This window comes from Salvelinus fontinalis, chromosome 14, assembly GCF_029448725.1.
Source record: "Salvelinus fontinalis isolate EN_2023a chromosome 14, ASM2944872v1, whole genome shotgun sequence".
Lineage (NCBI taxonomy): Eukaryota > Metazoa > Chordata > Actinopteri > Salmoniformes > Salmonidae > Salvelinus > Salvelinus fontinalis.
In genome coordinates, this window is record NC_074678.1 from 18,215,815 (window position 1) to 18,241,898 (window position 26,084).

Sequence of the window (26,084 nt, forward strand, 5' to 3'; positions counted from 1 at the left end):
AGGACATTTCTCCAAAAAGTATGATCTTTGTCCCCATGTGCAGTTGCAAACAGTAGTCTGGCTTTTTTAATGGAAGTTATGGAACAGTGGCTTCTTCCTTGCTGAGCGGCCTTTCAGGTTATAGATTTTTACCTTCGATCTTGCAACCTTCCGGTTACTAGTCCAATGCTCTAACCACTAGGCTACCTGCCGCCCCTACATGTTAAGCACATTTTACTCCTGAACTTATTTAGGTTTGCCATAAAAATGTGGTTGAATAATTATTGACACAAGACATTTCAGCTTAAATTTTTTTATTAATTAGTATCCATTTCTAAAAACATAATTCCACTTTGACATCATGGGGTATTGTGTGTAGGCCAGTGACAAAATCCCTTTAATGCAACAAAATGTGGAAAAAGTTAAGGGGTGTGAATACTTTCTGAAGGCACTGTATGCTATGAGAGGTGTTTCTTATCAGCTCCTTCTGAATGCCAGATGGTGCATCAGCTGCTAATGAAATGTATGGTAATTTGCAAACTGTGTACTAAGTATTTTAAACTGAAGAAACTGCTGAGGAGTGAGGGGAGTCAGTGGAACAGCATCATAACATCATCTCTAATTAGAGTCGCAAAGGGTTCCACTAACTTTCCCAAAATTCACAGGTTTTCCACAAATACTGCAAAGAGGATTTCAGAATCCCTGTTTTTTTTTTACAACCCTAGCTCTAATTGATCTACAATTTAACTAAAATGTCCAGAAGACCCTCTGCTGGGCCTCCACTACCATAGCTCTGGTCCAGGGTGTTAGTGAGGCTTGAAGAAAGGCTCAGCGTTAACGAGCCAACACTTATGCCCTGGCACTCCAGAGCTAGCCTGGCACTCCAACTCCTTAACTCCCTTTATCCACGGCCATTGCTACTATTTTAGCACATACAGTATGAGTTATAATATGCTTTATTTGTCACAGGGCCTTTGTGCACAGCTATTAGTAAGAGGAAAATGTCTCTTTCTGCATTCTGCATTAAAACTCTGTCTATTAGCTCTCTGAGATGGAATCACTGAAGCAGTCCTTGGTATTCAAGCACAGTAGACATGTGTATTTTAGGCTCTGAGTTTGACAAGATTAATGTGGCAAACAGTTTCTTAATTAGCTGGCAATGAAATACAACAGTGCAAGACTTACCACCTTCCAGCTCTGCCAAAAAACTTCTCTAACTGTCTGAGTAGCAGTCTGCACCTGACATAATTATGTCACGCTGGGCAGGGATCAAGTCATTCAAATAACTTAAGCACCTTGTTGTGCAAGTCTTCAAATTAATGAGATGAAATCAGAGCTTCCCTTCACAGCAATTAAAAAGAAGTTAGACTGTATGGGAAATGAATGCAAGGCCTGGGTTGTGTACATCCCAAATTGCACCCTATTCCAATTATAGTGCACTAGTTTTGATGGGCTATGGTCAAAAGTAGTGCACTTTATAGGAAATATGTTGCCATTTGGGACACATTATGGAAAGAAAAAAGCCTCGAACAAACATCAGCCTTGGTACTTTGATTCTGACACTACAGAAAGAGGTCAGATTAAGTGAGATATCAGCAGCTATTAAATTCCACTGGTTTAAAACATGATTTATAACAACAGGAATGCTATGGGGATAATATAAGTAAAAAACAATTCATTACAATGTAGCTGTCAACACACTATATAATGAACAGGACAACTGTCTTACTATAGGCTAATCACAACCGGAGTACTGTCTTACTATAGGCTAATCACAACCGGAGTACTGTCTTACTATAGGCTAATCACAACCGGAGTACTGTCTTACTATAGGCTAATCACAACCGGAGTACTGTCTTACTATAGGCTAATCATAACTGACAGGTGGCCATATTGCACACTCACCCACCCACCACCACACAAGACAATAGTTTGTGCCTGTCAACAGATAAATAATACCTGAACCTCAAACAGAGTAATGCAAAACAACAGGTGATCATTCAAATTCAGAAAAGTTACCACCACACATCGCATACGGAAGCTGGAGAGTGACAGTCCAGTCACTTGGAGAATGAGTGTAGCACTAACCAGTAGCATCGTAGCAGAACAGGAGAAATCAGATTAGTGTTTTTTAGCTATGCAAGGCAAGGCAGTGCTGTGATCATTTGCTGTGCATTTTTTTATGTGGTGGGAGGTATAAATATGGAAAGAGGCTGTCAGCACAACCCGTGATATCACGCCCTCTAAGTCAGCAGCTTAAAAAAACATGTGCACACACGAGTACGCACGCACACACACTGAAAACATGGAGAGTGAGAACGTCATTACCTTTCCCTCCGGTCCCCTGGCCCCCAGGCTTATTGTAGAGGTAGATATCAGAGTCAGGAAGCTCTCTGCTCTGATAGAAGTAGTGCTTAGAGAGAGACAGAGACACACAGGTAGAGAGAGAGAGAGACAGACAGACACACACCACGAGAGAGCGAGAGAGAGCCAGAGAGAGCGAGCCAGACAGAGAGCGAGCGAGCGAGACAGAGAGCGAGCGAGCGAGACAGAGAGCGAGAGAGCGAGCGAGCGAGACAGAGAGCGAGCGAGCGAGACAGAGAGCGAGCGAGCGAGACAGAGAGCGAGCGAGCGAGCGAGACAGAGAGCGAGCGAGCGAGCGAGACAGAGAGCGAGCGAGCGAGACAGAGAGCGAGCAAGACAGAGAGCGAGCGAGCGAGACAGAGAGCGAGCGAGACGGAGAGCGAGCGAGACAGAGAGCGAGCGAGACAGAGAGCGAGCGAGCGAGACAGAGAGCGAGCGAGCGAGACAGAGAGCGAGCGAGCGAGACAGAGAGCGAGCGAGCGAGACAGAGAGCGAGCGAGCGAGACAGAGAGCGAGCGAGCGAGACAGAGAGCGAGCGAGCGAGACAGAGAGCGAGCGAGCGAGACAGAGAGCGAGCGAGACAGACAGAGAGCGAGCGAGCGAGACAGACAGAGAGCGAGCGAGCGAGACAGACAGAGAGCGAGCGAGCGAGACAGAGAGCGAGCGAGACAGAGAGCGAGCGAGCGAGACAGAGAGCGAGCGAGACAGAGAGCGAGCGAGCGAGACAGAGAGCGAGCGAGCGAGACAGAGCGAGCGAGACAGACAGAGAGCGAGCGAGCGAGACAGAGAGCGAGCGAGCGAGACAGAGAGCGAGCGAGACAGACAGAGAGCGAGCGAGACAGACAGAGAGCGAGCGAGACAGACAGAGAGCGAGCGAGACAGACAGAGAGCGAGCGAGACAGACAGAGAGCGAGCGAGACAGACAGAGAGCGAGCGAGACAGACAGAGAGCGAGCGAGACAGACAGAGAGCGAGCGAGACAGACAGAGAGCGAGCGAGACAGACAGAGAGCGAGCGAGACAGACAGAGAGCGAGCGAGACAGACAGAGAGCGAGCGAGACAGACAGAGAGCGAGCGAGACAGACAGAGAGCGAGCGAGCGAGCGAGACAGACAGACAGAGAGCGAGACAGACAGAGAGCGAGCGAGACAGACAGAGAGCGAGCGAGACAGACAGAGAGCGAGCGAGCGAGACAGAGAGCGAGCGAGACAGACAGAGAGCGAGCGAGCGAGACAGAGAGCGAGCGAGCGAGACAGAGAGCGAGCGAGCGAGACAGAGAGCGAGCGAGCGAGACAGAGAGCGAGCGAGACAGACAGAGAGCGAGCGAGACAGACAGAGAGCGAGCGAGACAGACAGAGAGCGAGCGAGACAGACAGAGAGCGAGCGAGACAGACAGAGAGCGAGCGAGACAGACAGAGAGCGAGCGAGACAGACAGAGAGCGAGCGAGACAGACAGAGAGCGAGCGAGACAGACAGAGAGCGAGCGAGACAGACAGAGAGCGAGCGAGACAGACAGAGAGCGAGCGAGACAGACAGAGAGCGAGCGAGACAGACAGAGAGCGAGCGAGACAGACAGAGAGCGAGCGAGCGAGCGAGACAGACAGACAGAGAGCGAGCGAGCGAGCGAGACAGACAGACAGAGAGCGAGCGAGACAGACAGACAGAGAGCGAGCGAGACAGACAGACAGAGAGCGAGCGAGCGAGCGAGACAGACAGACAGAGAGCGAGCGAGCGAGCGAGACAGACAGACAGAGAGCGAGCGAGACAGACAGACAGAGAGCGAGCGAGACAGACAGACAGAGAGCGAGCGAGACAGACAGACAGAGAGCGAGCGAGCGAGACAGAGAGCGAGACAGACAGAGAGCGAGACAGACAGACAGAGAGCGAGCGAGCGAGACAGAGAGCGAGCGAGCGAGACAGAGAGCGAGCGAGCGAGACAGAGAGCGAGCGAGCGAGACAGAGAGCGAGCGAGCGAGACAGAGAGCGAGCGAGCGAGACAGAGAGCGAGCGAGCGAGACAGAGAGCGAGCGAGCGAGACAGAGAGCGAGCGAGCGAGACAGAGAGCGAGCGAGCGAGACAGAGAGCGAGCGAGCGAGACAGAGAGCGAGCGAGACAGAGAGCGAGCGAGACAGAGAGCGAGCGAGACAGAGAGCGAGCGAGACAGAGCGAGAGCGAGAGCGAGAGCGAGAGCGAGCGAGAGCGAGAGCGAGCGAGAGCGAGACAGAGAGCGAGACAGAGAGCGAGACAGACAGAGAGCGAGCGAGACAGAGAGCGAGCGAGCGAGACAGAGAGCGAGCGAGCGAGACAGAGAGCGAGCGAGCGAGACAGAGAGCGAGCGAGCGAGACAGAGAGCGAGCGAGCGAGACAGAGAGCGAGCGAGCGAGACAGAGAGCGAGCGAGCGAGACAGAGAGCGAGCGAGCGAGACAGAGAGCGAGCGAGCGAGACAGAGAGCGAGCGAGCGAGACAGAGAGCGAGCGAGCGAGACAGAGAGCGAGCGAGCGAGACAGAGAGCGAGCGAGCGAGACAGAGAGCGAGCGAGCGAGACAGAGAGCGAGCGAGCGAGACAGAGAGCGAGCGAGCGAGCGAGAGCGAGCGAGAGCGAGCGAGAGCGAGCGAGAGCGAGCGAGACAGAGAGCGAGCGAGACAGAGAGCGAGCGAGACAGAGAGCGAGCGAGACAGAGAGCGAGCGAGACAGAGAGCGAGCGAGACAGAGAGCGAGCGAGACAGAGAGCGAGCGAGACAGAGAGCGAGCGAGACAGAGAGCGAGCGAGACAGAGAGCGAGAGAGACAGAGAGCGAGAGAGACAGAGAGCGAGAGAGACAGAGAGCGAGAGAGACAGAGAGCGAGAGAGACAGAGAGCGAGCGAGACAGAGAGCGAGCGAGACAGAGAGCGAGCGAGACAGAGAGCGAGAGAGACAGAGAGCGAGAGAGACAGAGAGCGAGAGCGAGCGAGAGCGAGCGAGACAGAGCGAGCGAGCCAGAGAGCGAGCGAGCCAGAGAGCGAGCGAGCCAGAGCGAGCGAGCCAGAGCGAGCGAGCCAGAGCGAGCGAGCCAGAGCGAGCGAGCCAGAGCGAGCGAGCCAGAGCGAGCGAGCCAGAGCGAGCGAGACAGAGCGAGCGAGCCAGAGCGAGCGAGCCAGAGCGAGCGAGACAGAGCGAGCGAGACAGAGAGCGAGACAGAGAGCGAGACAGAGAGCGAGACAGAGAGCGAGACAGAGAGCGAGACAGAGAGCGAGACAGAGAGCGAGACAGAGAGCGAGACAGAGAGCGAGACAGAGAGCGAGACAGAGAGCGAGACAGAGAGCGAGACAGAGAGCGAGACAGAGAGCGAGACAGAGAGCGAGACAGAGAGCGAGACAGAGAGCGAGACAGAGAGCGAGAGCGAGCGAGACAGAGAGCGAGAGCGAGCGAGACAGAGAGCGAGAGCGAGCGAGACAGAGAGCGAGCGAGACAGAGAGCGAGCGAGACAGAGAGCGAGAGCGAGCGAGACAGAGAGCGAGAGCGAGCGAGACAGAGAGCGAGCGAGACAGAGAGCGAGAGCGAGCGAGACAGAGAGCGAGAGCGAGCGAGAGCGAGCGAGAGCGAGACAGAGAGCGAGAGCGAGAGCGAGAGCGAGAGCGAGAGCGAGAGCGAGACAGAGAGCGAGAGAGACAGAGAGCGAGAGAGACAGAGAGCGAGAGAGACAGAGAGCGAGAGAGACAGAGAGCGAGAGAGACAGAGAGCGAGAGAGACAGAGAGCGAGAGAGACAGAGAGCGAGAGAGACAGAGAGCGAGAGAGACAGAGAGCGAGAGAGACAGAGAGCGAGAGAGACAGAGAGCGAGAGAGACAGAGAGCGAGAGAGACAGAGAGCGAGAGAGACAGAGAGCGAGAGAGACAGAGAGCGAGAGAGACAGAGAGCGAGAGAGACAGAGAGCGAGAGAGACAGAGAGCGAGAGAGACAGAGAGCGAGCGAGAAAGAGAGCGAGAGAGACAGAGAGCGAGAGAGACAGAGAGCGAGAGAGACAGAGAGCGAGAGAGACAGAGAGCGAGAGAGACAGAGAGCGAGAGAGACAGAGAGCGAGAGAGACAGAGAGCGAGAGAGACAGAGAGCGAGAGAGACAGAGAGCGAGAGAGACAGAGAGCGAGACAGAGAGCGAGACAGAGAGCGAGACAGAGAGCGAGACAGAGAGCGAGACAGAGAGCGAGAGCGAGCGAGACAGAGAGCGAGACAGAGAGCGAGAGCGAGCGAGACAGAGAGCGAGAGCGAGCGAGACAGAGAGCGAGAGCGAGCGAGACAGAGAGCGAGAGCGAGCGAGACAGAGAGCGAGAGCGAGCGAGACAGAGAGCGAGAGCGAGCGAGACAGAGAGCGAGCGAGCGAGACAGAGAGCGAGCGAGCGAGACAGAGAGCGAGCGAGCGAGACAGAGAGCGAGCGAGCGAGACAGAGAGCGAGCGAGCGAGACAGAGAGCGAGCGAGCGAGACAGAGAGCGAGCGAGCGAGACAGAGAGCGAGCGAGCGAGACAGAGAGCGAGCGAGCGAGACAGAGAGCGAGCGAGCGAGACAGAGAGCGAGCGAGACAGAGAGCGAGCGAGACAGAGAGCGAGCGAGACAGAGCGAGAGCGAGAGCGAGAGCGAGAGCGAGAGCGAGCGAGAGCGAGAGCGAGCGAGAGCGAGACAGAGAGCGAGACAGAGAGCGAGACAGACAGAGAGCGAGCGAGACAGAGAGCGAGAGAGACAGAGAGCGAGAGAGACAGAGAGCGAGAGAGACAGAGAGCGAGAGAGACAGAGAGCGAGCGAGACAGAGAGCGAGCGAGACAGAGAGCGAGAGAGACAGAGAGCGAGAGAGACAGAGAGCGAGAGCGAGCGAGCCAGAGAGCGAGCGAGCCAGAGAGCGAGCGAGCGAGCCAGAGCGAGCGAGCCAGAGCGAGCGAGCCAGAGCGAGCGAGCCAGAGCGAGCGAGCCAGAGCGAGCGAGCCAGAGCGAGCGAGCCAGAGCGAGCGAGCCAGAGCGAGCGAGCCAGAGCGAGCGAGCCAGAGCGAGCGAGCCAGAGCGAGCGAGCCAGAGCGAGCGAGACAGAGAGCGAGACAGAGAGCGAGACAGAGAGCGAGACAGAGAGCGAGACAGAGAGCGAGACAGAGAGCGAGCGAGACAGAGAGCGAGCGAGACAGAGAGCGAGAGCGAGCGAGACAGAGAGCGAGAGCGAGCGAGACAGAGAGCGAGAGCGAGCGAGACAGAGAGCGAGAGCGAGCGAGACAGAGAGCGAGAGCGAGCGAGAGCGAGCGAGAGCGAGACAGAGAGCGAGAGCGAGAGCGAGAGCGAGACAGAGAGCGAGAGAGACAGAGAGCGAGAGAGACAGAGAGCGAGAGAGACAGAGAGCGAGAGAGACAGAGAGCGAGAGAGACAGAGAGCGAGAGAGACAGAGAGCGAGAGAGACAGAGAGCGAGAGAGACAGAGAGCGAGAGAGACAGAGAGCGAGAGAGACAGAGAGCGAGAGAGACAGAGAGCGAGAGAGACAGAGAGCGAGAGAGACAGAGAGCGAGAGAGACAGAGAGCGAGAGAGACAGAGAGCGAGAGAGACAGAGAGCGAGAGAGACAGAGAGCGAGCGAGAAAGAGAGCGAGAGAGACAGAGAGCGAGAGAGACAGAGAGCGAGAGAGACAGAGAGCGAGAGAGACAGAGAGCGAGAGAGACAGAGAGCGAGAGAGACAGAGAGCGAGAGAGACAGAGAGCGAGAGAGACAGAGAGCGAGAGAGACAGAGAGCGAGAGAGACAGAGAGCGAGACAGAGAGCGAGACAGAGAGCGAGACAGAGAGCGAGACAGAGAGCGAGACAGAGAGCGAGAGCGAGCGAGACAGAGAGCGAGAGCGAGCGAGACAGAGAGCGAGAGCGAGCGAGACAGAGAGCGAGAGCGAGCGAGACAGAGAGCGAGAGCGAGCGAGACAGAGAGCGAGAGCGAGCGAGACAGAGAGCGAGAGCGAGCGAGACAGAGAGCGAGAGCGAGCGAGACAGAGAGCGAGAGCGAGCGAGACAGAGAGCGAGAGCGAGCGAGACAGAGAGCGAGCGAGACAGAGAGCGAGAGCGAGCGAGACAGAGAGCGAGAGCGAGCGAGACAGAGAGCGAGAGCGAGCGAGACAGAGAGCGAGAGCGAGCGAGAGCGAGCGAGAGCGAGCGAGAGCGAGACAGAGAGCGAGAGAGACAGAGAGCGAGAGAGACAGAGAGCGAGAGAGACAGAGAGCGAGAGAGACAGAGAGCGAGAGAGACAGAGAGCGAGAGAGACAGAGAGCGAGAGAGACAGAGAGCGAGAGAGACAGAGAGCGAGAGAGACAGAGAGCGAGAGAGACAGAGAGCGAGAGAGACAGAGAGCGAGAGAGACAGAGAGCGAGAGAGACAGAGAGCGAGAGAGACAGAGAGCGAGAGAGACAGAGAGCGAGAGAGACAGAGAGCGAGCGAGACAGAGAGCGAGCGAGACAGAGAGCGAGCGAGACAGAGAGCGAGCGAGAAAGAGAGCGAGAGAGACAGAGAGCGAGAGAGACAGAGAGCGAGAGAGACAGAGAGCGAGAGAGACAGAGAGCGAGAGAGACAGAGAGCGAGAGAGACAGAGAGCGAGAGAGACAGAGAGCGAGAGAGACAGAGAGCGAGACAGAGAGCGAGACAGAGAGCGAGACAGAGAGCGAGACAGAGAGCGAGACAGAGAGCGAGACAGAGAGCGAGACAGAGAGCGAGACAGAGAGCGAGAGCGAGCGAGACAGAGAGCGAGAGCGAGCGAGACAGAGAGCGAGAGCGAGCGAGACAGAGAGCGAGAGCGAGCGAGACAGAGAGCGAGAGCGAGCGAGACAGAGAGCGAGAGCGAGCGAGACAGAGAGCGAGAGCGAGCGAGACAGAGAGCGAGAGCGAGCGAGACAGAGAGCGAGAGCGAGCGAGACAGAGAGCGAGAGCGAGCGAGACAGAGAGCGAGCGAGACAGAGAGCGAGCGAGACAGAGAGCGAGAGCGAGCGAGACAGAGAGCGAGAGCGAGCGAGACAGAGAGCGAGAGCGAGCGAGACAGAGAGCGAGAGCGAGCGAGACAGAGAGCGAGAGCGAGACAGAGAGCGAGAGAGACAGAGAGCGAGAGAGACAGAGAGCGAGAGAGACAGAGAGCGAGAGAGACAGAGAGCGAGAGAGACAGAGAGCGAGAGAGACAGAGAGCGAGAGAGACAGAGAGCGAGAGAGACAGAGAGCGAGAGAGACAGAGAGCGAGAGAGACAGAGAGCGAGCGAGAAAGAGAGCGAGAGAGACAGAGAGCGAGAGAGACAGAGAGCGAGAGAGACAGAGAGCGAGAGAGACAGAGAGCGAGAGAGACAGAGAGCGAGACAGAGAGCGAGACAGACAGAGAGCGAGCGAGACAGAGAGCGAGCGAGCGAGACAGAGAGCGAGCGAGCGAGACAGAGAGCGAGCGAGCGAGACAGAGAGCGAGCGAGCGAGACAGAGAGCGAGCGAGCGAGACAGAGAGCGAGCGAGCGAGACAGAGAGCGAGCGAGCGAGACAGAGAGCGAGCGAGCGAGAGACAGAGACAGAGAGCGAGCGAGAGAGCCAGAGAGCGAGCGAGACAGAGAGCGAGACAGAGAGCGAGACAGAGAGCGAGACAGAGAGCGAGACAGAGAGCGAGACAGAGAGCGAGACAGAGAGCGAGACAGAGAGCGAGACAGAGAGCGAGACAGAGAGCGAGACAGAGAGCGAGACAGAGAGCGAGACAGAGAGCGAGACAGAGAGCGAGACAGAGAGCGAGACAGAGAGCGAGACAGAGAGCGAGACAGAGAGCGAGACAGAGAGCGAGACAGAGAGCGAGACAGAGAGCGAGACAGAGAGCGAGACAGAGAGCGAGACAGAGAGCGAGACAGAGAGCGAGAGCGAGCGAGACAGAGAGCGAGAGCGAGCGAGACAGAGAGCGAGCGAGACAGAGAGCGAGAGCGAACGAGACAGAGAGCGAGCGAGACAGAGAGCGAGCGAGACAGAGAGCGAGAGCGAGCGAGACAGAGAGCGAGAGCGAGCGAGACAGAGAGCGAGAGCGAGCGAGACAGAGAGCGAGAGCGAGCGAGACAGAGAGCGAGAGCGAGCGAGACAGAGAGCGAGAGCGAGCGAGACAGAGAGCGAGAGCGAGCGAGACAGAGAGCGAGAGCGAGCGAGACAGCGAGCGAGAGCGAGCGAGAGCGAGCGAGAGCGAGAGAGACAGAGAGCGAGAGAGACAGAGAGCGAGAGAGACAGAGAGCGAGAGAGACAGAGAGCGAGAGAGACAGAGAGCGAGAGAGACAGAGAGCGAGAGAGACAGAGAGCGAGAGAGACAGAGAGCGAGAGAGACAGAGAGCGAGAGAGACAGAGAGCGAGAGAGACAGAGAGCGAGAGAGACAGAGAGCGAGAGAGACAGAGAGCGAGAGAGACAGAGAGCGAGAGAGACAGAGAGCGAGAGAGACAGAGAGCGAGAGAGACAGAGAGCGAGAGAGACAGAGAGCGAGAGAGACAGAGAGCGAGAGAGACAGAGAGCGAGAGAGACAGAGAGCGAGAGAGACAGAGAGCGAGAGAGACAGAGAGCGAGAGAGACAGAGAGCGAGAGAGACAGAGAGCGAGAGAGACAGAGAGCGAGAGAGACAGAGAGCGAGAGAGACAGAGAGCGAGAGAGACAGAGAGCGAGAGAGACAGAGAGCGAGAGAGACAGAGAGCGAGAGAGACAGAGAGCGAGAGAGACAGAGAGCGAGAGAGACAGAGAGCGAGAGAGACAGAGAGCGAGAGAGACAGAGAGCGAGACAGAGAGCGAGACAGAGAGCGAGACAGAGAGCGAGACAGAGAGCGAGACAGAGAGCGAGACAGAGAGCGAGAGCGAGCGAGACAGAGAGCGAGAGCGAGCGAGACAGAGAGCGAGAGCGAGCGAGACAGAGAGCGAGAGCGAGCGAGACAGAGAGCGAGAGCGAGCGAGACAGAGAGCGAGAGCGAGCGAGACAGAGAGCGAGAGCGAGCGAGACAGAGAGCGAGAGCGAGCGAGACAGAGAGCGAGAGCGAGCGAGACAGAGAGCGAGCGAGACAGAGAGCGAGAGCGAGCGAGACAGAGAGCGAGAGCGAGCGAGACAGAGAGCGAGAGCGAGCGAGAGCGAGACAGAGAGCGAGAGAGACAGAGAGCGAGAGAGACAGAGAGCGAGAGAGACAGAGAGCGAGAGAGACAGAGAGCGAGAGAGACAGAGAGCGAGAGAGACAGAGAGCGAGAGAGACAGAGAGCGAGAGAGACAGAGAGCGAGAGAGACAGAGAGCGAGAGAGACAGAGAGCGAGAGAGACAGAGAGCGAGAGAGACAGAGAGCGAGAGAGACAGAGAGCGAGAGAGACAGAGAGCGAGAGAGACAGAGAGCGAGCGAGAAAGAGAGCGAGAGAGACAGAGAGCGAGAGAGACAGAGAGCGAGAGAGACAGAGAGCGAGAGAGACAGAGAGCGAGAGAGACAGAGAGCGAGAGAGACAGAGAGCGAGAGAGACAGAGAGCGAGAGAGACAGAGAGAGAGACAGAGAGCGAGACAGAGAGCGAGACAGAGAGCGAGACAGAGAGCGAGACAGAGAGCGAGACAGAGAGCGAGAGCGAGCGAGACAGAGAGCGAGAGCGAGCGAGACAGAGAGCGAGAGCGAGCGAGACAGAGAGCGAGAGCGAGCGAGACAGAGAGCGAGAGCGAGCGAGACAGAGAGCGAGAGCGAGCGAGACAGAGAGCGAGCGAGACAGAGAGCGAGAGCGAGCGAGACAGAGAGCGAGAGCGAGCGAGACAGAGAGCGAGAGCGAGCGAGACAGAGAGCGAGAGCGAGCGAGACAGAGAGCGAGAGCGAGCGAGACAGAGAGCGAGAGCGAGCGAGACAGAGAGCGAGCGAGACAGAGAGCGAGCGAGACAGAGAGCGAGCGAGACAGAGAGCGAGAGCGAGCGAGACAGAGAGCGAGAGCGAGCGAGAGCGAGCGAGACAGAGAGCGAGAGCGAGCGAGACAGAGAGCGAGCGAGACAGAGAGCGAGAGAGACAGAGAGCGAGAGAGACAGAGAGCGAGAGAGACAGAGAGCGAGAGAGACAGAGAGCGAGAGAGACAGAGAGCGAGAGAGACAGAGAGCGAGAGAGACAGAGAGCGAGAGAGACAGAGAGCGAGAGAGACAGAGAGCGAGAGAGACAGAGAGCGAGAGAGACAGAGAGCGAGAGAGACAGAGAGCGAGAGAGACAGAGAGCGAGAGAGACAGAGAGCGAGAGAGACAGAGAGCGAGAGAGACAGAGAGCGAGAGAGACAGAGAGCGAGAGAGACAGAGAGCGAGAGAGACAGAGAGCGAGAGAGACAGAGAGCGAGAGAGACAGAGAGCGAGAGAGACAGAGAGCGAGAGAGACAGAGAGCGAGAGAGACAGAGAGCGAGAGAGACAGAGAGCGAGCGAGAAAGAGAGCGAGAGAGACAGAGAGCGAGAGAGACAGAGAGCGAGAGAGACAGAGAGCGAGAGAGACAGAGCCAGAGAGCGAGCCAGAGAGCGAGCGAGCCAGAGAGCGAGCGAGCCAGAGAGCGAGCGAGACAGAGAGCGAGCGAGACAGAGAGAGAGAGAGACAGAGAGCGAGAGAGACAGAGAGCGAGAGAGACAGAGAGCGAGAGAGACAGAGAGCGAGAGAGACAGAGAGCGAGAGAGACAGAGAGCGAGAGAGACAGAGAGCGAGAGAGACAGAGAGCGAGAGAGACAGAGAGCGAGCCAGAGAGCGAGCGAGACAGAGAGAGAGAGAGACAGAGAGCGAGAGAGACAGAGAGCGAGAGAGACAGAGAGCGAGAGAGACAGAGAGCGAGAGAGACAGAGAGCGAGAGAGACAGAGAGCGAGAGAGACAGAGAGCGAGAGAGACAGAGAGCGAGAGAGACAGAGAGCGAGAGAGACAGAGAGCGAGAGAGACAGAGAGCGAGAGAGACAGAGAGCGAGAGAGACAGAGAGCGAGCGAGACAGAGAGCGAGCGAGACAGAGAGCGAGAGAGACAGAGAGCGAGAGAGACAGAGAGCGAGAGAGACAGAGAGCGAGAGCGAGCGAGCCAGAGAGCGAGCGAGCCAGAGAGCGAGCGAGCCAGAGAGCGAGCGAGCCAGAGAGCGAGCGAGCCAGAGAGCGAGCGAGCCAGAGAGCGAGCGAGCCAGAGAGCGAGCGAGCCAGAGAGCGAGCGAGCCAGAGCGAGCGAGCCAGAGAGCGAGCGAGCCAGAGCGAGCGAGCCAGAGAGCGAGCCAGAGAGCGAGCCAGAGAGCGAGACAGAGAGCGAGACAGAGAGCGAGACAGAGAGCGAGACAGAGAGCGAGACAGAGAGCGAGACAGAGAGCGAGACAGAGAGCGAGACAGAGAGCGAGACAGAGAGCGAGACAGAGAGCGAGACAGAGAGCGAGAGCGAGCGAGACAGAGAGCGAGAGCGAGCGAGACAGAGAGCGAGAGCGAGCGAGACAGAGAGCGAGAGCGAGCGAGACAGAGAGCGAGAGCGAGCGAGACAGAGAGCGAGCGAGACAGAGAGCGAGCGAGACAGAGAGCGAGCGAGACAGAGAGCGAGCGAGACAGAGAGCGAGAGCGAGCGAGAGAGCGAGAGCGAGCGAGACAGAGAGCGAGAGCGAGCGAGACAGAGAGCGAGAGCGAGCGAGACAGAGAGCGAGAGCGAGCGAGACAGAGAGCGAGAGCGAGCGAGACAGAGAGCGAGAGCGAGCGAGAGCGAGAGCGAGCGAGACAGAGAGCGAGAGCGAGCGAGAGCGAGACAGAGAGCGAGAGAGACAGAGAGCGAGAGAGACAGAGAGCGAGCGAGACAGAGAGCGAGAGCGAGCGAGAGCGAGCGAGAGCGAGACAGAGAGCGAGAGAGACAGAGAGCGAGAGAGACAGAGAGCGAGAGAGACAGAGAGCGAGAGAGACAGAGAGCGAGAGAGACAGAGAGCGAGAGAGACAGAGAGCGAGAGAGACAGAGAGCGAGAGAGACAGAGAGCGAGAGAGACAGAGAGCGAGAGAGACAGAGAGCGAGAGAGACAGAGAGCGAGAGAGACAGAGAGCGAGAGAGACAGAGAGCGAGAGAGACAGAGAGCGAGAGAGACAGAGAGCGAGAGAGACAGAGAGCGAGAGAGACAGAGAGCGAGCGAGAAAGAGAGCGAGAGAGACAGAGAGCGAGAGAGACAGAGAGCGAGAGAGACAGAGAGCGAGAGAGACAGAGAGCGAGAGAGACAGAGAGCGAGAGAGACAGAGAGCGAGAGAGACAGAGAGCGAGAGAGACAGAGAGCGAGAGAGACAGAGAGCGAGAGAGACAGAGAGCGAGAGAGACAGAGAGCGAGAGAGACAGAGAGAGACAGAGAGCGAGAGAGAGAGCGAGACAGAGAGCGAGACAGAGAGCGAGACAGAGAGGGAGAGCGAGCGAGACAGAGAGCGAGAGCGAGCGAGACAGAGAGCGAGAGCGAGCGAGACAGAGAGCGAGCGAGACAGAGAGCGAGAGCGAGCGAGACAGAGAGCGAGAGCGAGCGAGACAGAGAGCGAGAGCGAGCGAGACAGAGAGCGAGAGCGAGCGAGACAGAGAGCGAGAGCGAGCGAGACAGAGAGCGAGAGCGAGCGAGACAGAGAGCGAGAGCGAGCGAGACAGAGAGCGAGCGAGACAGAGAGCGAGCGAGACAGAGAGCGAGCGAGACAGAGAGCGAGCGAGACAGAGAGCGAGCGAGACAGAGAGCGAGAGCTAGCGAGACAGAGAGCGAGAGCGAGCGAGACAGAGAGCGAGAGCGAGCGAGAGCGAGCGAGAGCGAGACAGAGAGCGAGCGAGACAGAGAGCGAGAGAGACAGAGAGCGAGAGAGACAGAGAGCGAGAGAGACAGAGAGCGAGAGAGACAGAGAGCGAGAGAGACAGAGAGCGAGAGAGACAGAGAGCGAGAGAGACAGAGAGCGAGAGAGACAGAGAGCGAGAGAGACAGAGAGCGAGAGAGACAGAGAGCGAGAGAGACAGAGAGCGAGAGAGACAGAGAGCGAGAGAGACAGAGAGCGAGAGAGACAGAGAGCGAGAGAGACAGAGAGCGAGAGAGACAGAGAGCGAGAGCGAGCGAGCGAGAGCGAGCGAGCGAGAGCGAGCGAGACAGAGAGCGAGAGCGAGCGAGACAGAGAGCGAGAGCGAGCGAGACAGAGAGCGAGCGAGACAGAGAGCGAGCGAGACAGAGAGCGAGCGAGACAGTGAGCGAGCGAGACAGAGAGCGAGAGCTAGCGAGACAGAGAGCGAGAGCGAGCGAGACAGAGAGCGAGAGCGAGCGAGAGCGAGCGAGAGCGAGACAGAGAGCGAGCGAGACAGAGAGCGAGAGAGACAGAGAGCGAGAGAGACAGAGAGCGAGAGAGACAGAGAGCGAGAGAGACAGAGAGCGAGAGAGACAGAGAGCGAGAGAGACAGAGAGCGAGAGAGACAGAGAGCGAGAGAGACAGAGAGCGAGAGAGACAGAGAGCGAGAGAGACAGAGAGCGAGAGAGACAGAGAGCGAGAGAGACAGAGAGCGAGAGAGACAGAGAGCGAGAGAGACAGAGAGCGAGAGAGACAGAGAGCGAGAGAGACAGAGAGCGAGAGAGACAGAGAGCGAGAGAGACAGAGAGCGAGAGAGACAGAGAGCGAGAGCGAGCGAGACAGAGAGCGAGAGAGACAGAGAGCGAGAGAGACAGAGAGCGAGAGAGACAGAGAGCGAGAGAGACAGAGAGCGAGAGAGACAGAGAGCGAGAGAGACAGAGAGCGAGAGAGACAGAGAGCGAGAGAGACAGAGAGCGAGAGAGACAGAGAGCGAGACAGACAGAGAGCGAGACAGACAGAGAGCGAGCGAGACAGAGAGCGAGCGAGCGAGACAGAGAGCGAGCGAGCGAGACAGAGAGCGAGCGAGCGAGACAGAGAGCGAGCGAGCGAGACAGAGAGCGAGCGAGCGAGACAGAGAGCGAGCGAGCGAGACAGAGAGCGAGCGAGCGAGACAGAGAGCGAGCGAGCGAGACAGAGAGCGAGCGAGCGAGACAGAGAGCGAGCGAGCGAGACAGAGAGCGAGCGAGCGAGACAGAGAGCGAGCGAGAGCGAGCGAGAGCGAGCGAGAGCGAGAGCGAGCGAGACAGAGAGCGAGCGAGACAGAGAGCGAGCGAGACAGAGAGCGAGCGAGACAGAGAGCGAGCGAGACAGAGAGCGAGAGAGACAGAGAGCGAGAGAGACAGAGAGCGAGAGAGACAGAGAGCGAGAGAGACAGAGAGCGAGAGAGACAGAGAGCGAGCGAGACAGAGAGCGAGCGAGACAGAGAGCGAGCGAGACAGAGAGCGAGAGAGACAGAGAGCGAGAGAGACAGAGAGCGAGAGAGACAGAGAGCGAGAGAGACAGAGAGCGAGAGCGAGCGAGCGAGAGCGAGCGAGCGAGAGCGAGCGAGACAGAGAGCGAGAGCGAGCGAGACAGAGAGCGAGAGCGAGCGAGACAGAGAGCGAGCGAGACAGAGAGCGAGCGAGACAGAGAGCGAGCGAGACAGAGAGCGAGCGAGACAGAGAGCGAGAGCTAGCGAGACAGAGAGCGAGAGCGAGCGAGACAGAGAGCGAGAGCGAGCGAGAGCGAGCGAGAGCGAGACAGAGAGCGAGCGAGACAGAGAGCGAGAGAGACAGAGAGCGAGAGAGACAGAGAGCGAGAGAGACAGAGAGCGAGAGAGACAGAGAGCGAGAGAGACAGAGAGCGAGAGAGACAGAGAGCGAGAGAGACAGAGAGCGAGAGAGACAGAGAGCGAGAGAGACAGAGAGCGAGAGAGACAGAGAGCGAGAGAGACAGAGAGCGAGAGAGACAGAGAGCGAGAGAGACAGAGAGCGAGAGAGACAGAGAGCGAGAGAGACAGAGAGCGAGAGAGACAGAGAGCGAGAGAGACAGAGAGCGAGAGAGACAGAGAGCGAGAGCGAGCGAGCGAGAGCGAGCGAGCGAGAGCGAGCGAGACAGAGAGCGAGAGAGACAGAGAGCGAGAGAGACAGAGAGCGAGAGAGACAGAGAGCGAGAGAGACAGAGAGCGAGAGAGACAGAGAGCGAGAGAGACAGAGAGCGAGAGAGACAGAGAGCGAGAGAGACAGAGAGCGAGAGAGACAGAGAGCGAGACAGAGAGCGAGACAGACAGAGAGCGAGCGAGACAGAGAGCGAGCGAGCGAGACAGAGAGCGAGCGAGCGAGACAGAGAGCGAGCGAGCGAGACAGAGAGCGAGCGAGCGAGACAGAGAGCGAGCGAGCGAGACAGAGAGCGAGCGAGCGAGACAGAGAGCGAGCGAGCGAGACAGAGAGCGAGCGAGCGAGACAGAGAGCGAGCGAGCGAGACAGAGAGCGAGCGAGCGAGACAGAGAGCGAGCGAGCGAGACAGAGAGCGAGCGAGCGAGACAGAGAGCGAGCGAGCGAGACAGAGAGCGAGCGAGAGCGAGCGAGAGCGAGCGAGAGCGAGCGAGAGCGAGAGCGAGCGAGACAGAGAGCGAGCGAGACAGAGAGCGAGCGAGACAGAGAGCGAGCGAGACAGAGAGCGAGCGAGACAGAGAGCGAGCGAGACAGAGAGCGAGCGAGACAGAGAGCGAGAGAGACAGAGAGCGAGAGAGACAGAGAGCGAGAGAGACAGAGAGCGAGAGAGACAGAGAGCGAGCGAGCCAGAGAGCGAGCGAGCCAGAGAGCGAGCGAGCCAGAGAGCGAGCGAGCCAGAGAGCGAGCCAGAGAGCGAGCCAGAGAGCGAGACAGAGAGCGAGACAGAGAGCGAGACAGAGAGCGAGACAGAGAGCGAGACAGAGAGCGAGACAGAGAGCGAGACAGAGAGCGAGACAGAGAGCGAGACAGAGAGCGAGACAGAGAGCGAGACAGAGAGCGAGACAGAGAGCGAGACAGAGAGCGAGACAGAGAGCGAGACAGAGAGCGAGACAGAGAGCGAGACAGAGAGCGAGACAGAGAGCGAGACAGAGAGCGAGACAGAGAGCGAGACAGAGAGCGAGACAGAGAGCGAGACAGAGAGCGAGACAGAGAGCGAGACAGAGAGCGAGAGCGAGCGAGACAGAGAGCGAGAGCGAGCGAGACAGAGAGCGAGAGCGAGCGAGACAGAGAGCGAGCGAGACAGAGAGCGAGAGCGAGCGAGACAGAGAGCGAGAGCGAGCGAGACAGAGAGCGAGCGAGACAGAGAGCGAGCGAGACAGAGAGCGAGCGAGACAGAGAGCGAGAGAGACAGAGAGCGAGAGAGACAGAGAGCGAGAGAGACAGAGAGCGAGAGAGACAGAGAGCGAGAGAGACAGAGAGCGAGCGAGACAGAGAGCGAGCGAGACAGAGAGCGAGCGAGACAGAGAGCGAGAGAGACAGAGAGCGAGAGAGACAGAGAGCGAGAGAGACAGAGAGCGAGAGCGAGCGAGCGAGAGCGAGCGAGCGAGAGCGAGCGAGACAGAGAGCGAGAGCGAGCGAGACAGAGAGCGAGAGCGAGCGAGACAGAGAGCGAGCGAGACAGAGAGCGAGACAGAGAGCGAGACAGAGAGCGAGAGCGAGCGAGACAGAGAGCGAGAGCGAGCGAGACAGAGAGCGAGAGCGAGCGAGACAGAGAGCGAGCGAGACAGAGAGCGAGAGCGAGCGAGACAGAGAGCGAGAGCGAGCGAGACAGAGAGCGAGAGCGAGCGAGACAGAGAGCGAGAGCGAGCGAGAGAGAGCGAGAGCGAGCGAGACAGAGAGCGAGAGCGAGCGAGACAGAGAGCGAGAGCGAGCGAGACAGAGAGCGAGAGCGAGAGCGAGCGAGACAGAGAGCGAGAGCGAGCGAGACAGAGAGCGAGAGACAGAGAGCGAGCGAGACAGAGAGCGAGAGAGACAGAGAGCGAGAGAGACAGAGAGCGAGAGAGACAGAGAGCGAGAGCGAGCGAGACAGAGAGCGAGCGAGCCAGAGAGCGAGCGAGCCAGAGAGCGAGCGAGCCAGAGAGCGAGCGAGCCAGAGAGCGAGCGAGCCAGAGAGCGAGCGAGCCAGAGAGCGAGCGAGCCAGAGAGCGAGCGAGCCAGAGCGAGCGAGCCAGAGCGAGCGAGCCAGAGCGAGCGAGCCAGAGCGAGCGAGCCAGAGCGAGCGAGCCAGAGCGAGCGAGACAGAGAGCGAGACAGAGAGCGAGACAGAGAGCGAGACAGAGAGCGAGACAGAGAGCGAGACAGAGAGCGAGACAGAGAGCGAGACAGAGAGCGAGACAGAGAGCGAGACAGAGAGCGAGACAGAGAGCGAGACAGAGAGCGAGACAGAGAGCGAGACAGAGAGCGAGACAGAGAGCGAGACAGAGAGCGAGACAGAGAGCGAGACAGAGAGCGAGACAGAGAGCGAGACAGAGAGCGAGAGCGAGCGAGACAGAGAGCGAGAGCGAGCGAGACAGAGAGCGAGAGCGAGCGAGACAGAGAGCGAGCGAGACAGAGAGCGAGCGAGACAGAGAGCGAGCGAGACAGAGAGCGAGCGAGACAGAGAGCGAGCGAGACAGAGAGCGAGCGAGACAGAGAGCGAGAGCGAGCGAGACAGAGAGCGAGAGCGAGCGAGACAGAGAGCGAGAGCGAGCGAGACAGAGAGCGAGAGCGAGCGAGACAGAGAGCGAGAGCGAGCGAGAGCGAGCGAGAGCGAGACAGAGAGCGAGAGAGACAGAGAGCGAGAGAGACAGAGAGCGAGAGAGACAGAGAGCGAGAGAGACAGAGAGCGAGAGAGACAGAGAGCGAGAGAGACAGAGAGCGAGAGAGACAGAGAGCGAGCGAGACAGAGAGCGAGCGAGACAGAGAGCGAGAGAGACAGAGAGCGAGAGAGACAGAGAGCGAGAGAGACAGAGAGCGAGAGAGACAGAGAGCGAGCGAGAAAGAGAGCGAGAGAGACAGAGAGCGAGAGAGACAGAGAGCGAGAGAGACAGAGAGCGAGAGAGACAGAGAGCGAGAGAGACAGAGAGCGAGAGAGACAGAGAGCGAGAGAGACAGAGAGCGAGAGAGACAGAGAGCGAGAGAGACAGAGAGCGAGAGAGACAGAGAGCGAGACAGAGAGCGAGACAGAGAGCGAGACAGAGAGCGAGACAGAGAGCGAGACAGAGAGCGAGACAGAGAGCGAGACAGAGAGCGAGACAGAGAGCGAGACAGAGAGCGAGACAGAGAGCGAGAGCGAGCGAGACAGAGAGCGAGAGCGAGCGAGACAGAGAGCGAGAGCGAGCGAGACAGAGAGCGAGAGCGAGCGAGACAGAGAGCGAGAGCGAGCGAGACAGAGAGCGAGAGCGAGCGAGACAGAGAGCGAGAGCGAGCGAGACAGAGAGCGAGAGCGAGCGAGACAGAGAGCGAGCGAGACAGAGAGCGAGCGAGACAGAGAGCGAGCGAGACAGAGAGCGAGCGAGACAGAGAGCGAGAGCGAGCGAGACAGAGAGCGAGAGCGAGCGAGACAGAGAGCGAGAGCGAGCGAGACAGAGAGCGAGAGCGAGCGAGACAGAGAGCGAGAGCGAGCGAGAGCGAGCGAGAGCGAGACAGAGAGCGAGAGCGAGACAGAGAGCGAGAGAGACAGAGAGCGAGAGCGAGCGAGACAGAGAGCGAGACAGAGAGCGAGAGCGAGACAGAGAGCGAGAGAGACAGAGAGCGAGAGAGACAGAGAGCGAGAGAGACAGAGAGCGAGAGAGACAGAGAGCGAGAGAGACAGAGAGCGAGAGAGACAGAGAGCGAGAGAGACAGAGAGCGAGAGAGACAGAGAGCGAGCGAGAAAGAGAGCGAGAGAGACAGAGAGCGAGAGAGACAGAGAGCGAGAGAGACAGAGAGCGAGAGCGAGCGAGCGAGAGCGAGCGAGACAGAGAGAGAGAGAGACAGAGAGCGAGAGAGACAGAGAGCGAGAGAGACAGAGAGCGAGAGAGACAGAGAGCGAGAGCGAGCGAGCGAGACAGAGAGCGAGAGAGACAGAGAGCGAGAGAGACAGAGAGCGAGAGAGACAGAGAGCGAGAGAGACAGAGAGCGAGAGAGACAGAGAGCGAGAGAGACAGAGAGCGAGAGAGACAGAGAGCGAGAGAGACAGAGAGCGAGCGAGACAGAGAGCGAGCGAGAAAGAGAGCGAGAGAGACAGAGAGCGAGAGAGACAGAGAGCGAGAGAGACAGAGAGCGAGAGCGAGCGAGCGAGAGCGAGCGAGACAGAGAGAGAGAGAGACAGAGAGCGAGAGAGACAGAGAGCGAGAGAGACAGAGAGCGAGAGAGACAGAGAGCGAGAGAGACAGAGAGCGAGAGCGAGCGAGAGAGACAGAGAGCGAGAGAGACAGAGAGCGAGAGAGACAGAGAGCGAGAGAGACAGAGAGCGAGAGAGACAGAGAGCGAGAGAGACAGAGAGCGAGAGAGACAGAGAGCGAGAGAGACAGAGAGCGAGAGAGACAGAGAGCGAGAGAGACAGAGAGCGAGAGAGACAGAGAGCGAGAGAGACAGAGAGCGAGAGAGACAGAGAGCGAGCGAGACAGAGAGCGAGCGAGACAGAGAGCGAGACAGAGAGCGAGACAGAGAGCGAGACAGAGAGCGAGACAGAGAGCGAGACAGAGAGCGAGACAGAGAGCGAGACAGAGAGCGAGACAGAGAGCGAGACAGAGAGCGAGACAGAGAGCGAGACAGAGAGCGAGACAGAGAGCGAGACAGAGAGCGAGACAGAGAGCGAGACAGAGAGCGAGACAGAGAGCGAGACAGAGAGCGAGACAGAGAGCGAGACAGAGAGCGAGACAGAGAGCGAGACAGAGAGCGAGACAGAGAGCGAGACAGAGAGCGAGACAGAGAGCGAGACAGAGAGCGAGACAGAGAGCGAGACAGAGAGCGAGACAGAGAGCGAGACAGAGAGCGAGACAGAGAGCGAGACAGAGAGCGAGACAGAGAGCGAGACAGAGAGCGAGAGCGAACGAGACAGAGAGCGAGAGCGAGCGAGACAGAGAGCGAGAGCGAGCGAGACAGAGAGCGAGAGCGAGCGAGACAGAGAGCGAGAGCGAGCGAGACAGAGAGCGAGAGCGAGCGAGACAGAGAGCGAGAGCGAGCGAGACAGAGAGCGAGAGCGAGCGAGACAGAGAGCGAGAGCGAGCGAGACAGAGAGCGAGAGCGAGCGAGACAGAGAGCGAGAGCGAGCGAGACAGAGCGAGAGAGAGCGAGCGAGAGCGAGCGAGAGCGAGCGAGAGCGAGAGCGAGACAGAGAGCGAGAGAGACAGAGAGCGAGAGAGACAGAGAGCGAGAGAGACAGAGAGCGAGAGAGACAGAGAGCGAGAGAGACAGAGAGCGAGAGAGACAGAGAGCGAGAGAGACAGAGAGCGAGAGAGACAGAGAGCGAGAGAGACAGAGAGCGAGAGAGACAGAGAGCGAGAGAGACAGAGAGCGAGAGAGACAGAGAGCGAGAGAGACAGAGAGCGAGAGAGACAGAGAGCGAGAGAGACAGAGAGCGAGACAGAGAGCGAGACAGAGAGCGAGACAGAGAGCGAGAGAGACAGAGAGCGAGAGAGACAGAGAGCGAGAGAGACAGAGAGCGAGAGCGAGCGAGCGAGAGCGAGCGAGCGAGACAGAGAGCGAGCTAGCCAGAGAGCGAGAGCGAGCCAGAGAGCGAGAGCGAGCCAGAGAGCGAGAGCGAGCGAGCCAGAGAGCGAGCCAGAGAGCGAGACAGAGAGCGAGACAGAGAGCGAGACAGAGAGCGAGACAGAGAGCGAGACAGAGAGCGAGACAGAGAGCGAGACAGAGAGCGAGACAGAGAGCGAGACAGAGAGCGAGACAGAGAGCGAGACAGAGAGAGAGACAGAGAGCGAGACAGAGAGCGAGAGCGAGCGAGACAGAGAGCGAGAGCGAGCGAGACAGAGAGCGAGAGCGAGCGAGACAGAGAGCGAGAGCGAGCGAGACAGAGAGCGAGAGCGAGCGAGACAGAGAGCGAGAGCGAGCGAGACAGAGAGCGAGAGCGAGCGAGACAGAGAGCGAGAGCGAGCGAGACAGAGAGCGAGACAGAGAGCGAGAGAGACAGAGAGCGAGAGCGAGAGAGACAGAGAGCGAGAGCGAGCGAGACAGAGAGCGAGAGCGAGACAGAGACAGAGAGCGAGAGCGAGACAGAGACAGAGAGCGAGAGCGAGCGAGACAGAGAGCGAGAGAGACAGAGAGCGAGAGCGAGCGAGACAGAGAGCGAGAGCGAGACAGAGACAGAGAGCGAGAGCGAGACAGAGACAGAGAGCGAGAGCGAGCGAGACAGAGAGCGAGAGCGAGACAGAGAGCGAGAGCGAGACAGAGAGCGAGAGCGAGACAGAGAGCGAGAGCGAGACAGAGAGCGAGAGCGAGACAGAGAGCGAGAGCGAGACAGAGAGCGAGACAGAGAGCGAGAGCGAGACAGAGAGCGAGACAGAGAGCGAGAGCGAGACAGAGAGCGAGACAGAGAGCGAGAGCGAGACAGAGAGCGAGAGCGAGACAGAGAGCGAGAGCGAGACAGAGAGCGAGAGCGAGACAGAGAGCGAGAGCGAGACAGAGAGCGAGAGCGAGACAGAGAGCGAGAGCGAGACAGAGAGCGAGACAGAGAGCGAGAGCGAGCGAGACAGAGAGCGAGCGAGACAGAGAGCGAGCGAGACAGAGAGCGAGAGCGAGCGAGACAGAGAGCGAGAGCGAGCGAGACAGAGAGCGAGCGAGACAGAGAGCGAGAGCGAGCGAGACAGAGAGCGAGAGCGAGCGAGACAGAGAGCGAGCGAGACAGAGAGCGAGAGCGAGCGAGACAGAGAGCGAGAGCGAGCGAGACAGAGAGCGAGCGAGACAGAGAGCGAGCGAGACAGAGAGCGAGCGAGACAGAGAGCGAGCGAGACAGAGAGCGAGCGAGACAGAGAGCGAGAGCGAGCGAGACAGAGAGCGAGCGAGACAGAGAGCGAGGGAGACAGAGAGCGAGAGCGAGCGAGACAGAGAGCGAGAGCGAGCGAGACAGAGAGCGAGAGCGAGCGAGACAGAGAGCGAGAGCGAGCGAGACAGAGAGCGAGAGCGAGCGAGACAGAGAGCGAGAGCGAGCGAGACAGAGAGCGAGAGCGAGCGAGACAGAGAGCGAGCGAGACAGAGAGCGAGCGAGACAGAGAGCGAGAGCGAGCGAGACAGAGAGCGAGAGAGACAGAGAGCGAGAGCGAGCGAGACAGAGAGCGAGAGCGAGCGAGACAGAGAGCGAGCGAGACAGAGAGCGAGAGCGAGCGAGACAGAGAGCGAGCGAGACAGAGAGCGAGAGCGAGCGAGACAGAGAGCGAGAGCGAGCGAGACAGAGAGCGAGAGCGAGCGAGACAGAGAGCGAGCGAGACAGAGAGCGAGCGAGACAGAGAGCGAGCGAGACAGAGAGCGAGCGAGACAGAGAGCGAGAGCGAGCGAGACAGAGAGCGAGAGCGAGCGAGACAGAGAGCGAGCGAGACAGAGAGCGAGAGCGAGCGAGACAGAGAGCGAGAGCGAGCGAGACAGAGAGCGAGAGCGAGCGAGACAGAGAGCGAGAGCGAGCGAGACAGAGAGCGAGAGCGAGCGAGACAGAGAGCGAGAGCGAGCGAGACAGAGAGCGAGAGCGAGCGAGACAGAGAGCGAGAGCGAGCGAGACAGAGAGCGAGAGCGAGCGAGACAGAGAGCGAGAGCGAGCGAGACAGAGAGCGAGAGAGACAGAGAGCGAGAGAGACAGAGAGCGAGCGAGACAGAGAGCGAGAGCGAGCGAGACAGAGAGCGAGCGAGACAGAGAGCGAGCGAGACAGAGAGCGAGCGAGACAGAGAGCGAGAGCGAGCGAGACAGAGAGCGAGAGCGAGCGAGACAGAGAGCGAGCGAGACAGAGAGCGAGAGCGAGCGAGACAGAGAGAGAGAGCGAGCGAGACAGAGAGCGAGAGCGAGCGAGACAGAGAGCGAGAGCGAGCGAGACAGAGAGCGAGCGAGACAGAGAGCGAGAGCGAGCGAGACAGAGAGCGAGAGCGAGCGAGACAGAGAGCGAGAGCGAGCGAGACAGAGAGCGAGCGAGACAGAGAGCGAGCGAGACAGAGAGCGAGAGCGAGCGAGACAGAGAGCGAGAGCGAGCGAGACAGAGAGCGAGAGCGAGCGAGACAGAGAGCGAGAGCGAGCGAGACAGAGAGCGAGAGCGAGCGAGACAGAGAACGAGCGAGACAGAGAACGAGCGAGACAGAGAACGAGCGAGACAGAGAACGAGAGCGAGCGAGACAGAGAGCGAGAGCGAGCGAGACAGAGAGCGAGCGAGACAGAGAGCGAGAGCGAGCGAGACAGAGAGCGAGAGCGAGCGAGACAGAGAGCGAGAGCGAGCGAGACAGAGAGCGAGAGCGAGCGAGACAGAGAGCGAGCGAGACAGAGAGCGAGCGAGACAGAGAGCGAGCGAGACAGAGAGCGAGCGAGACAGAGAGCGAGCGAGACAGAGAGCGAGCGAGACAGAGAGCGAGCGAGACAGAGAGCGAGAGCGAGCGAGACAGAGAACGAGCGAGACAGAGAACGAGCGAGACAGAGAACGAGCGAGACAGAGAACGAGAGCGAGCGAGACAGAGAGCGAGAGCGAGCGAGACAGAGAGCGAGCGAGACAGAGAACGAGCGAGACAGAGAACGAGCGAGACAGAGAACGAGAGCGAGCGAGACAGAGAGCGAGAGCGAGCGAGACAGAGAGCGAGCGAGACAGAGAGCGAGCGAGACAGAGAGAGCGAGCGAGCCAGAGAGCGAGAGCGAGCGAGACAGAGAGCGAGAGCGAGCGAGACAGAGAGCGAGAGCGAGCGAGACAGAGAGCGAGAGCGAGCGAGACAGAGAGAGCGAGCGAGACAGAGAGCGAGAGCGAGCGAGACAGAGAGCGAGAGCGAGACAGA

The 26,084-nt window shown here is 59.0% G+C and overlaps 1 protein-coding gene across 1 annotated transcript in view; it reads right to left on the bottom strand.

The window, feature by feature from the left end:
* The window catches only part of LOC129869570 (KICSTOR complex protein SZT2-like), a 192,353-nt gene that overhangs the window by 85,800 nt on the left and 80,469 nt on the right, over positions 1-26,084 (bottom strand). The window contains 1 exon segment of the mRNA XM_055944087.1: positions 2,308-2,392. Within this exon segment, the coding sequence (XP_055800062.1) occupies positions 2,308-2,392 (85 nt within the window).